Source organism: Lissotriton helveticus, chromosome 1_1 (assembly GCF_964261635.1).
Source record: "Lissotriton helveticus chromosome 1_1, aLisHel1.1, whole genome shotgun sequence".
In the NCBI taxonomy this organism is placed as follows: Eukaryota; Metazoa; Chordata; class Amphibia; order Caudata; family Salamandridae; genus Lissotriton; species Lissotriton helveticus.
The window spans coordinates 886,843,657-886,857,673 of record NC_136057.1 but is presented as its reverse complement, the minus strand read 5'-3'; the positions used below and the strand labels follow the sequence as shown (position 1 = coordinate 886,857,673).

General features: G+C 40.6%; 1 protein-coding gene across 1 annotated transcript in view; it reads left to right on the top strand.

Moving 5' to 3' along the window:
* Positions 1-8,670, top strand: part of DBX2 (developing brain homeobox 2) — a 64,905-nt gene extending 56,235 nt beyond the window's left edge. The window contains exons 3-4 of the mRNA XM_078655864.1: positions 6,318-6,505; positions 7,841-8,670. Coding sequence (XP_078511990.1) covers positions 6,318-6,505; positions 7,841-8,197 — 545 coding nt within the window. The 3' untranslated portion in view covers positions 8,198-8,670. The remainder of the gene's footprint in view (positions 1-6,317; positions 6,506-7,840) is intronic.
* Positions 8,671-14,017: the final 5,347 nt, after the last annotated feature.

Sequence of the window (14,017 nt, the reverse complement as noted above, 5' to 3'; positions counted from 1 at the left end):
AGGAGCCGCTGCTAAATGCTCACTCCCTTATTAAACATAGAGTAGAATTTGCGACATTAATTGAGGAGTCGGAACCGGATTGGTTCTTTAGCACTGAAACTTGTGCTAATATACGCTCCTGAACAGACCTAATTGATGCTATCCCGGATGACTACTCTATCCAAAGGGTAGATAGGGTGGGACGCGTGGGGGGGTTTGGCGATTGTTTTTAAGTCACATTTTAAATGCCTCATTCCTCACACCTGTGAAGCCACTCACTTTAAACTCATACTCTCAGCCACCTGCGAATTTGGAGGGCTACTGATTTACAGACCCCCAGGAACTAGATCACTGTTCCTTCAAGAACTAAAACAGCTCCTAGAGCCAGTCACAGCAGAAAACTGTCTGACTATTATGAGGGACTTTAATTTCCACTTAGAAGAGAGGAACAACCAAGATTCTAACGCCTTTTTAGAGATGCTCTCTAGCAATGGTCTACATCAACTAGTAACGGATCCAACCCACAAAGCGGGACACACACTGGACGGAATCTTCTCCAATGATCTGAGAGTTACCTACCAAAATCCCATACCTATTTGTTGGTCCGGTCACAGTGCAGTGTGTTTTGATTTTTCCCCCCAATTATAGCTATTGACCACAAACCCCTCACCCCCTAACAGATCTAGAATCTGGAAAGGAGTCTCGGCTGAGACCCTAATCAAGGGACGGATTCACAGAACTAACTTAAGACAAAATCCTAAACTTACTACCATTTTGGTATTCACTGACGGCACTTACTCATTTTGGTATTCACAGAAGTTAGGAGTCCTAACTTTAGGACTCCTAAATACCTTCTGTGAATACCGAAAGTCTTAAAGTTAGGATTTTTCTCAGTTTAGGAGTCCTAAAGTTAGGAGTCCTAACTTTACTACTCCTAAACTGAGAAATATCCTAACTTTAAGACTTTCGGTATTCACAGAAGGCATTTAGGAGTCCTAAAGTTAAGAGTCCTAACTTCTGTGAATACCGAAATGAGTAACCCCTAGATTCATCAAAGTCCCGTTTTGCGAGTCTGTAATAGAGATTATTAAGGAATCGCTATTACAGACTCGCAAAACGAGAATCATGTACAAATCGCAATTTATTTTGCGATTCCTACAGCTTCCTTATTTGCGATTAGCTAATTGCTAATCGCAAATAAGGAATAACTCCCCATTCATTCCTATGGGCCTAAAGGCCCATAGGAAAGAATGGGAAGACATATCAATGTGCGAATCGCTATTAGCGATTCGCATTTTGAGTTTGCGATTTCAAGGGTGCAGGGGTGTCCACAGGACACCCTGTTGCACCCCTGAAATGATATTGGACGCTGGTGTTACGCACACACATGTCCCAAGGACATGTGTGTGTGTAACATACAACTTAGAAAAATGCTTTTCCGCTATTTACCAAGAGGTTTGAATTCGCGGTAAATAGCGGCCCAAAATTGCGAATTCGCAATTTTTAAATGTTTCATGAATTGCATTTAAGGAATCTCAAATAGAGATTCCTTAAATGCAATTCCTCGCAAAATTGCGATTTCTATAATAGCGATTTTTGTATTTGGGATGATGAATCCCAAATGCAAAAATTGCGCTTGCAAAGGGCCAGATTCTCAGAATCTGGCCCTTTGGGAGCCGATTTTTCAATGATGAATCTAGCTGTAAGTGCCTTATGTGAATACCAGAATGAGTAAGTGCCTTCTGTGAATACCAAAATGGTAGTAAGTTTAGGATTTTGTCTTAAGTTAGTTCTGTGAATCGGGCCCCAACACTCTAAATAATACTCCCTGCATAATCTAAGAGGATCCTGATCTTAGGGCGGAGGCCTTTGCGACATGGCTGGAATCTGCAGCTAATATACTGGCCCCTTTGAAGCTACATGCCCGTAAAAAATGTCGTCCTTTGGCCCCCCCAAGTATAATTCCAGACTCAGACTGTTAAAACAAACCTGCCATCGCTCTCAGCGAGTCTGCAGAATAACCCCAGAAGAACATGAAAGAACACTATTCAAATCAAGTATTAAGGAATACAAACTTGTACTGGCAGAAAAAAAATCCATTTACTGTACATATAAAATTGAAAACTCATCTTGCACTAAAGAGTTATTTAAGCTAGTACAACAGCTCTCGACCTCTCAACTCCTAGTAGAACCAGAGACCTCACAAGGGTTCTGCGACCAACTGGCCACTTTCTTTCAATCTAAAATCATGGATATTTACACAGGCTTTGATCCAACCCCTGGATTGTCCACTAAAACACCGGTATCCAGCAGGATGACCAATTGGGTGGCTTTGGATCCCTGCAGCGAGAATAGAGGTCTCTAAAAATTGGTTGCACAATATCTCCTGAGAACGCATGCAGGATCACTTATGGAGGCTTGTCCACCAGCAGTTCTCCACATGGCAGCAAACACCATAGCAGAGCCCCTTTGAAAACTCATGAATAATGTGATTCTTTCCAGAATGTATCCGCATAGTTAACAAGCCATTATTAGGCCGCTCCTAAAAAAACTATCCTAGATCCAGGGGACTGTAAGAATTATCAGCCCATATCCTTGCTTCCAGTTTCTGCTAAAATCTTGGAGCTGCATCTCAATAGGCAGCGGATGGAAACTGCAGAACAACAATCATGGCTTAATGATTTCCAGTTTGGATTTAGGAAACACCATTGGACGGAAAGGGCTTTAATATCTGCCACTGATTACATCAGGTGTATGGTGGATGAAGGACAGGGTGGCACTGATTCTTTTGGACCTGTCAGCACCATTCAATACCATCTCACCTAGTCTGGTGCAGGACAGACTCCAGAGTCTTGGTGTCTCTCAACCAGCATTAGCCCTTCCGTCCTCATTCCTGACAGGGAGATCTCAAAGGGTGAAACTAACGTATTTTCACTCAGATCCCTTTGTCTTACCTTGTGGAGTTCTGCAGGGATCTTCTCTGAGCCCCACACTTGTTAACCTATATGTGGCACCTTTAGCAACCATGATTCACTCACTTGGATTGGAGGTAGTGTCATATGCAGATGACACACAGATCATGGTTACTATCCCCAAAGGCTCATGCTCAATGTCAGAAAACATTCTCGGGTGCATGATGAAAGTGGCAGAATGGATGCATGTTAACTTCATGAAACTTAATGGGGAGAAAACAGAAGTGATGATATTCGGATCAGGGACATCAAAGTGGAACAGCAAGTGTTGGCCTCAATCTCTAAGATGCTGTCCTGTCCCGAGCAAGAAGATTAAGAACCTTGGAGTTCTGATGGATATTGAACTTTACTTTAATGTTCACATGAACCGCACCATCTCTACGTGTACCTGGCTCATAAGGATGCTGAAAAAAATATTCCCTCTCATCCAACGACCGACCAGCACGAATACAGGTAGCACTGGCCTTGGTAATGTCCAGACTGGATAACTGCAACTCACTATACCTGGTCATCAATAAGAGTATGCAGTACAAACTTAAGGTGCTGCAGAATGCACTGTCAAGACTTGTTCTGGACATTCCCAGGAAACAATCTGTCAGGAAGGGACTAAAATCCCTGCACTGGCTCCCTAACGAAAAACGTATTAGCTTCAAGTCACTCTGCCTGGAACACAAGTCACTATATCTTCCCTACCCGCCCAGATTAAAACCACTATTCAGCTGGCACTCTCCCAGTAGAACCCTTCGATCTTCGCTTCAAATGCGATTGGTGGTACCAAGAACCAAAAAGAAGAAATGGAGGGGACAGAGCATTCTCGGTGGCAGCTAGCAAACTTTGGAACTCCCTTCCTCTTGCCCTTAGGTCTATTCCACTTTTTTTTACCATTTAGAAAGGCTCTTAAGACCTGGCTTTTCTCAGCCTAGCATCTATCTGGGCTACTTTTCTTTTCAACCTTCTTCCGGACGGTCGGTCTCTAGCAACTTGATGCCTTAGGGTGAGTGTCGCGATTTACAGATTACAAATCAAATCAATTCAAATTCATTCATATGATGTGAACATGCACAGAGATAGCGGAATATTGAAGGAAAGGGGTTGACAGCTTCAGTAGGACCACAGTTACATTACAGCACTGTAACCCACACAATGCCTTCTTAACATAAGCACCATTTCTCAAAATTGGAAACTAAGATGCAACTTTATAAGTTTGGAAATGGTCTGGCAAAGTGCACGATCATCATACAATGCAGGGTCTCACAGCAGCGGAATGGGAAAGAGATCTCATTGAATGAGACCTGACAGAAAAGATCCGTGTGAGAATGACTAGATGGGACACAAAGGTGGTGGAGGACTTAGCTTACTGAGTAGAGATACTGGATAGGTATCCCTGTCCACAGCAGAATGCCCCATTCTTCCCAGAAGTCTTTTGCCCCCAAGATGGGACTGAGATCTCCAAGATGGGTCTGAGATCTTACAGATCTGAGGGGTGGCCAGAACTACAAATTCTTGCACAGAGGAATGTAGGACAGACATGGAAACAAATATGGAGTTGGATGTGAATGGATGGCTGGGGATTCTTGGGGGACTGTGGGGGTTCAGACTCTACCGGGGGAGATGTAATACACTACGATGTTTCTCTCATGTCAATGAAATAAATGCTTATAAGCTGTGTAAAGCCAGAGACATCATAGCAGGGATCTGTGTTGTACAATTTTGGTTGTGTACATTTAAAGAATATGTTCTCATAAATAAAAAACAGAAAGAATTTAAAAAAAACAGAAATGTTTTGATTTGATTTAAAGTTTTGGTTTGAGTAAACATCCAAGCGAAGGCTGGGGGTGATCACAGGGCAGAAATGTCATGTATGTTTGTGAACATGTTTCTGGGCATTCACAAACTTGATTCTGACACCTTAATCCCTGGAAAAGGTTTGAGATTTACTTATGTCAAAGGCAGAAGCAAATCATTTTACGGGTGGGAGGTGGAAGAATAAAGGAGCACCCTAAAAAATGGCGGCAGTGTAGAGGAAGCAGTTTATCTGCTGTAAAAAAAATATTTCTCCATGGAGAGAAAATGTGAAAAAGTATGGTTATTGAGTGCAATTGTAAATGTCCGTTCTTTTTATCCATGTGAAAATATATAACTGCAGCAACAATTAAATCAAACATGTTATCCAGGAGTTTACCTGAAAACTTGCAAGTCTCAGGACTTACCTAGAAAATGTTTGTGAATTTAAAAAAAGGGAGATCAGCACCCATGATCGGTTTGGAAGTTGAGTTTTGTATTTTAATATGTTAACGCCATCAGTGAGACATCTTTGTCTACTCTATGGATAAACCATTAAATGCACCTACGGAAGGGTCTAGTCCGAGCTTCTCTGCTTTACTAAATTGTTTTTTGCTGAGAATACAACTTTACCTTTTCTTGTCTCGTTTTCTTTATGTGCTAAAATTGGAAATGCCTCTAAACGGGCTGTATAAAATCTAGACATATACAATGTGCTCTAGTTACATATACAAAAAAAACCTAGACCTTGCAGTTTTATCTATTTTACCTAATTATTCTCGTTCTTTACTAAGAATTTTGAGAGAGTTGGATGCTTTCATTTTTGGTAAAAACTATTCTTACGGCACTTTGCACAGATTTCAATTACTCATTATCCATGTATAAAAACACACTATGTCTACTGGTTCGGTCATAGTTTTGTGCTGCACAAAAGAGGGTACATTGGGCTACAGTTAGAATTACACATTGTTGAGCAGACCTAACATAATTGTGTGAAGAAAGCGATGGCTTATAACTATCAAGACATTTTTCGCCAGAGCTGCACAGTTAGTACACTATGTCATCTGCAGTAGATCTTAATTTAACACGGGGTCATATGTTCCCCCAGCCTTGTTTGGTTTATGGAAGAAATACTATGCCTAAACTTGTAGAACTCCTTACATTTTTCAAAGTCTAAATTCTCAATGGGAAAATGTATTAATCAATCAATTTGAATGACAAAATGAAATTCAATAGTTCGGTGAAGTTCTGCTTGTAATCCTACTGTATTCCATTTGTGAAGAAATACATCAAAATAGAAGGCAGAATATTGAATCGGATTTGTGAAACCACAACCAGGGCACAGAAATGGAGGGAGGCTGTCAGTGGAAAACGTTCCATAAATCAGATAAAAAATATTTCTAAGGTTTCAGACCCGGAAATGATGTTTTAAACACACTGAAATCTGTTGAATAATTTGACAATAGCTTCTTTTGTCTTTTTCTGTGTTTACAAATGCTCATAAAAGGCTTTACTGCCGTGCAACAGTACTCCGCATTTAGTTTTTTTTTCATGCAACAATTTTTCATTTTTTTGTTTGCCCAGGAGATGAGATCCTGTTGCCACTGTTGACACAAGAGGTCAATTCCAAAGCAAGAAGAGGAATTTTACGAAGGGCAGTATTTTCAGAAGATCAAAGAAAAGCGTTGGAGAGAATGTTCCAAAAGCAGAAGTACATCAGCAAGGTTGATAGAAAGAAGCTCGCAAGCAATCTAGGCCTTAAGGAAACTCAGGTACGGTAATGTAAAACTAAGAATGAATAAGGAAAGTTGGATAGCACAAAACCGCAAATAGGTAGAAATTCTGTTGACCAGTTATAAATGGTGTAGATTGGATCAGTTGGACCAATTTGAAATGGATGGGTTAGGTGTGCTTTTTAGACAGTGACCTGCATATGTGTTGGGCAAAAAGCAAGAAAGCGCTGATAAATAACTGTTGAGTTCAAGATACAAATGGTAAGATTTAAATTGTAAAGGATGAGTTTAACGTCGAGGAAAAATTTCAGATCAAAATACAAAGAGACTACACAAAAAATCCTTTACGCATTCTTCCCAGGTTGGGATGGGGCATAATACCACACTCCCCTCCTAGTCCCCATCCCCTTACTAATCATTTCTCGGAGTAGAAGCCCTGTTGGGAAAATGGCCTGTATCTAGAAATCACTTTCCTCTTAACTTTATCATGAAGAATAATTTCATCTGACAAGAAGTGGATGTTAAGTGTGCAAGATTACACCTTGTGATCTCATGACTACATAGTTTCTACACCAAAATTACATTGAATCTTTGCCTGCTGTGCCACTTAGCAATGCTTTAATCAGGAAAATTTTGACACCCCACAATATTTCTTTTTCTTCATATGTTTCTACTGTCTAAGCTATTTGATGCTTTTGGGTGCAAAATCCTTTCATATTCCCATTAAAACGTTAACTTTTTCCATACTCTCCTGTGTTTCTCATGTCTTATAAATTTCATTTTGACTTTCATTGTATCAACTTTGAATCTTTTTCATGACCTTATCTCGGCCCTACGTCTGTCTGTTCGCTATTCTTTCCACTCCCCTCACACCATTCACTCATCTTCAACTATAGCTTCCTGCTGCTCTCTCTATCTCTTCTGCTGTTTTACCACAAATTATTTGCCTTCATGCAAAAACCACTGCACACTGCACTCAAAATAAATCTTGTAGGGATCATTCAATTTCGGACATCACTTACTCTCCAACCCTTATGCGGGGGTTTGACAATCTCCAAAGATGTTTATTTTGATTTTGATCAATAATCATACTTCCATATCCTATTATTAAATGACACAAATGCAGCACTCCTCCTAAACCGGCTTCCCCATTGTAGTGATTAGCTCATGAATCTTATATATTATGTGTTGCTCTTATAAAAGGGAGAAAATCATTTGTCACCTTGATCATGTTCCACTTAATCAATAATTGTCATATAGTTACTGGGGATATCTCTGACAGGGGGAAAGGCATTGTAAAACACATCTACAAATTAAGATAATGTAATTGCATTGGTATACATGGACTAAAATTTAAATTTTTATGTTTGACAGGTAAAAATTTGGTTTCAAAACAGAAGGATGAAATGGCGAAACTCCAAAGAAAAGGAGGGGCTTGCAAGCAAGTACTTTTTAGAGGAAGACATTCTTGAAAAAGACCTAACCAACACTAAATTGAAATTAGTTTCTCCATGTCCATCAACAAAGAAGGTGCCGGAAAGCAGATCGATTCCTCAAAGAAGACAGCATCCTCCAATAGCATCTGAAATCCTGCACTATAGCAACCCCATCAGACCATTTCAAAAAGTGGACTGGAGCCAGAAGACTATTTATTTATGTCCCGAAAAAGATCTTGGAGACAAACAAATGGATGCATTATTGCACACAAATAACAATATTTCTTTGGACTAATTGAACAACATGAATATCAAAAAGAGATTTTTCAATATTCACAACAATTTGTGGACGTTAATGTGTCAAATACTTAACATTTTTGGAATACATTAAATTTAACATATAACGAATAAACAACGTCTCCCTTCAAAACTATTGCCCAATTCAGACTTTTGCTTAATTTTACCCAATGGGTGACCCGTTTTGAAATTGACTGGACAGAGGAGTAATATATGATGTCATATTTCACAACGTAATATGAAACTCGGATTTTGTCTCTAACAGTTGATAAAAATTGTACTATTCCAAAAGAAGGCAAACAGACCATGTCCAGATTATTGTTCTTGTAATGGAATCATCTTATGTATTTGCATAGTATCTATATTAAAATGCATAATATTAGATGATAAGATTTCATTACAATATTGCTTTTTCTCTGTATATACTTGTGTCATGGACATAAATTTGTAAATAAAATCTAAATAGCAAAGTACACTTTCTTACATACCCTAGTCGATGGACGTTGCATAAAATAACAATTGCTCGATGATGAAGTAAGTGCCTAACAAAGCAGTGGTTCTTCCCATACCATGTGAATGACTTGTTCTAGTTAATTAATTCATAAAAGGTTATAAGCGAACTTATTAGTGCTGAAACTCAAAGTGAAGTTCCTTCATGAACAGAGGACTGCAGAGTGTTAGTATGAATACAAGTACAACAATAATTGCTTGACCCTTCTTCCGCCCTGATCATGAGCAGGCTGGCAAATTCTGACCCCTGTTTAAACCCCTGTTTAAGCACATATCAGAATTACAAGTCTGGCTGTATTTAATACATTGATAATTATTGGATGCGTTAACACCTCGACAGGTTAAACCTGCCTATATTTAACAAGGACAATTGTAAGGTATTTACCGTACCAAGCGGATTTTGGTGACTTACCAAAATCTGCATGTTATTTCCCACAAACTTGTGACAGGTGTTATGTATTGCACACAATAAATACCGTACCTCATGGTATCGTTATTTATCTTGTGCAATAAATAACGCCTCAATTTGTAATCAGGGTTTGGAGTGCTAGTGAGACCCCCCTCTTGTGCCCATGGAGAGACATCCTTCCATAGATGTAAGTTACAAAAATCTGTAGTTTTGCCATAGGAGAGTGCTGCGCAGAAGAGAATTTCTGTATTTTCTCGCAAAACGTCCTGCAAAAACCTCTAATATTCTTTCAGGATGTACAAATTAACAACAACAACTTCTGTTATTGTAATTCCTGCAGGGGTGGGAGGGTTGTAGACAAAAGTGGGTATTCCACCCCATATATGTGAGTTAGGTCACCCACTACATAGAAAAAGGCAATAAATCTGGATATCCTTTTTTATTTCACAGTCCACTTTGAATCCCATATGAAATCAGTACAGCTAATGCCTATTCGTGGTCACAATGCTGGGTCTTGAATTGCTCGCTCAAAAAAGCACTCAAGAAATTTACTTAATAGCAAATTAGTTGTAGTTTTATTGATTAACTGTTGGGCAGTAAATTGAGTCTAAAACTCGTTATTTCATGTGCTAAGCTTGATCTTGCTTCATTAAGCGCTGTGTCAGATAACTCTCTTATATTTATCAACACTCTTCTCTGATAACTAACGCAAATTTACCAAAATTATCCACACATAAATGTTATAACTTGGTTTAAAATCTATGTTTACCCTTTGCCCCAAGATTTACAATTTCACTTTCCAAGATTGTGACCAAAACCAATCAGTATTACAAACGACTCTTACTAAAATCTGTTAATCCTGCACTCTATAGGAATTGTTGATTCACACCACCCTCTTCAGGACATACATATTATGGTCAACCTGTGTTGGGGCACCAGACTGAAGAATTAGTTATCCAATCAGACTTCCACTTTTACTTGCTTCTCCAAGAACCATTACATTGAGAAGCAACATTATCACAATATTTTTTATAAGCATCAAATTTGACTTAATTCTTTTCTTCTGGTGAGTGTGCAGATCATTCACTTATTCAACACCTGGCGACCGTCTATCTCAGATGTTGTGTCCTAGAATTAGTTAAAAAGGATACATGGGTCCGTATTTTCTCAATGCCTTGAGATACACTGTAAAGCACTGCACAAAAGCACAAGTTCTGGAACTATTAACCAGGAAAGCTGTGGTGCCAGTATCAGAACAAGAAGTAAATGAAGTATTTTCCTCAAGAAAGCTAGGCTAGCTTGATTTCATGAGGAACAGGGTTAAGGCTGATTTGCACCACATTTTGACATTTGTTTAATACATGCAGCCACCCGAGTATATACAGAGAAAGTCATATCTCTAATGTGCAACCTGCTTCCGAAACACAGTTCTTGTTAAATTGGCTAAAGACCAATCTCACTCCAGTCCAAAACTTGCAGAACATTGGGCCAAGCTTCCCGGGCAAAGTGTTTGCATCATTGGATAGAATCCACACAACATTAAATATGATTCGCTAAGGAACACAGCTCTGTCCAAGGCTCTGGCTGTTTTGTGTCTCCAGCTACAAGGGGATATGACAGCAGCCATTTTGTTGGCTCAACTAGTTTCTCCATACCTGGGTGCTTTTACGACATATTATTGAGATCAGAAATATCATGCTACAAAACTATTGTGAAAAACATATCATGGACAAAAATATTGTAGAAGAAATAGCATGAACACAAATATTGACTTTACATACAATGTAAAGTCCAAACATTTTGAGTAAAAAATATATTGTAGACAAAATAGTAAATACATATATTTACAAGTATTTATGATTATAATAGTTTTAAAAAACACATAAGAAATAAATACGTATAATAAAAAATGTAAAAATAAATGTAATTATTTAAACAATATACAATTAAAATACAAATATAGTATTAAATAAAATCTGAAAGATTATCTAAAAACCGAAAGCAAAGAAAAACCAATACTAAAACATACTAACATAAAACATTATACCAACATTGTTAAACATGGATGCAACTAAAAAAAAAGGAAAACTTTGCTACCATACAAACTACAAACTAAAAATAACAATTGAACTGTACTAAAACAAAAACTGAGAAACACAATACAATAACAACAAAACATCAACATAAAAATGCTTACACAAACTGTTACAATTTGGGAGAATAAAATTCACTATTGCTATTTAAACCTAAGAAACAGTAGATACAATATTCGACCTTGGAGGGGTCAGATTTACTTTTCCTATTCCAACTTAACCAACAGTAGAGAAAATGTTGAGTTTTGAGAGATCACATTTGCTATACTGTCTCCAACCTAAGCAACAGTAGGCGACCCTTGACCCTGGTTGAGGCCGGTCGCTCCCCCATGCCACGCAGCTCCACCTGACTGCGCTTGTCCCCTCTGCTGCTGAGCCCTTCTGTGATCCGTGTTCAAGCCCCTGGGTTGCTGCTGTCACCCGCGGTATCATTGGTTTGTGCCTGATTGTAACTGGTATTACTGTTGTGACTGGTTCCTTTACTGTTCTGTTCCTTCTTCTCTGCCCGTTTTGGCCGTCCCTCTCCCGCCGCCGTGGCCCCCTACGGCCCTGCCCCTTGCCTTCCGCTCCCTTCCTGGTTCTCCCGCCGCTGCGTCCCCTGCGGCCCCACCCCCCGGACCCCATTGGCTGATTCCCACCCTCCTCCCAGCTGTTCCTCCCTCCCACCTCCCTTCTTATGGCGACCGCTACGCGGCAGTGAGTGCGACCCTTGACCTGGTTGAGGCCGGTCGCTCCCCCATGCCGCGCAGCTCCACCTGACTGCGCTTGTCCCCGCTGCTGCTGAGCCCTCCTGTGATCCGTGTTCAAGCCCCTGGGCTGCTGCTGTCACCCGCGGTATCATTGGTTTGTGCCTGATTGTAACTGGTATTACTGTTGTGACTGGTTCCTTTACTGTTCTGTTCCTTCTTCTCTGCCCGTTTTTTGCCGTCCCTCTCCCACCGCCGCCACCCCCTGCAGCCCCACCAGCTTGCCTCCCGCTCCTCCCAGCTGCTCCTCCCTCCCACCTCCCTTCTTATGGCGGCCACTGGCGCGCAAGCCCGTCTGCGCCCGTCCGCACCTGGACTGCGCCCAGCGCCAGAATGCCTGGTCCCAGCGAACGCCACACCACCAGATTCTGCTACAACGCCAGCTTCCTCCACGCACTCAACGCCAGCCGAAACCATCTCTGCTTCCAAGCTGCCCCAAAACGGACCCACGGACCCATCGCCTGCCGCAACTGCAACTTCACCTGCGACAGAGCCACCAAACCACCAAGGACCGGACCCAAACACCTCCGCTGCATACTCCTCAACACCCGCTCCGCACGCAAACACGCCATCGAGCTTTGGGACCTACTCGACACAACCACCTCAGACGTGGCCTTCCTGACCGTGACCTGGTGGAACGACTCCTCGGCGCCCGACATTGCCATAGCCATCCCGGACGGCTACAAAATCACCTGCAGGGACCACGCCAACGGAATCAGAGGAGGAATAGCCATCGTCCACAAGTCCACCCTCAAGGTTCACACCCACACGGACAACACCCTCAAGACCGCCGAACACCTGCACTTCCGAATCCACACCGACCCCAACACCACCCTCAGAGTAACACTCATCTACTGACCCCCTGGACCCAGGGCACAGTTCAGCGACGCCATCGCCGACCTCGCCAGCACCCACGCACTCGAGTGTAATGATTTCCAGGCAGGTTCCGCAGGAGCGTCAGGAATCCGAAGAGTAATCCACAGCCTTCCCCCATGGCCTTCCGACTCTATCAAACACTAGAGTATCGAGAGGCTCGCCAGGGGAAAACAGGGAGACAAAACAAGGAAAGCGTGGGAAGAAAAGGGGCTTGACTGTAATCTTCTGCTGGATGTATGACGTTATAACGCATACTTTAACAACGCATACCTTTACAACGCTATTTTTACAACGCAGGAACCATTACAACGAATTACCATTACAACGCATCTTTTTACAACGCAATATTTTTACAACGCAATACCTTTACAACGTAAGTATTGGTAAGTATATAATATTTTTTTTAATGTAATTAATTAAATTTAATATAATTTATTTTAATTTAATATTTTTATTTTATTTGTACCCTGTATCCTTGTATTGGTAATTATATAATATTTAAAAAAAAATGTAATTAATTAAAATTAATATAATTTATTTTAATTTAATATTATTTTTAATTAATTTTTACCCTGTATCCATGTACCCCAAAACCCAAACCTGGCCCTGAACCCTAAAAATACCCCTTTACCCAAAAACCCAAACTTAGCCCTGAACCCTAAAAATACCCCTTTACCCAAAAACCCAAAACTGACCCTGAACCCTAAAAATACCCCTTTACCCAAAAACCCCAAACTGACCATGAACCCTAAAAATACCCCTTTACCCAAAAACCCAAAACTGACCCTGAACCCTAAAAATACCCCTTTACCCAAAAACCCAAAACTGACCCTGAACCCTAAAAATACCCCTTTACCCAAAAACCCAAAACTGACCCTGAACCCTAAAAATACCCCTTTACCCAAAAACCCAAAACTGACCCTGAACCCTAAAAATACCCCTTTACCCAAAAACCCAAAACTGACCCTGAACCCTAAAAATACCCCTTTACCCAAAAACCCAAACCTTGCCCTGAACCCTAAAAATACCCCTTTACCCAAAAACCCAAACTTATAACATTTTTACTATAATAATATACTTACCAATACTTACGTTGTAAAGGTATTGCGTTGTAAAAGTATTGCGTTGTAAAAAAATGTGTTGTAATGGTAGTTCGTTGTAATGGTTCCTGCGTTGTAAAAGTT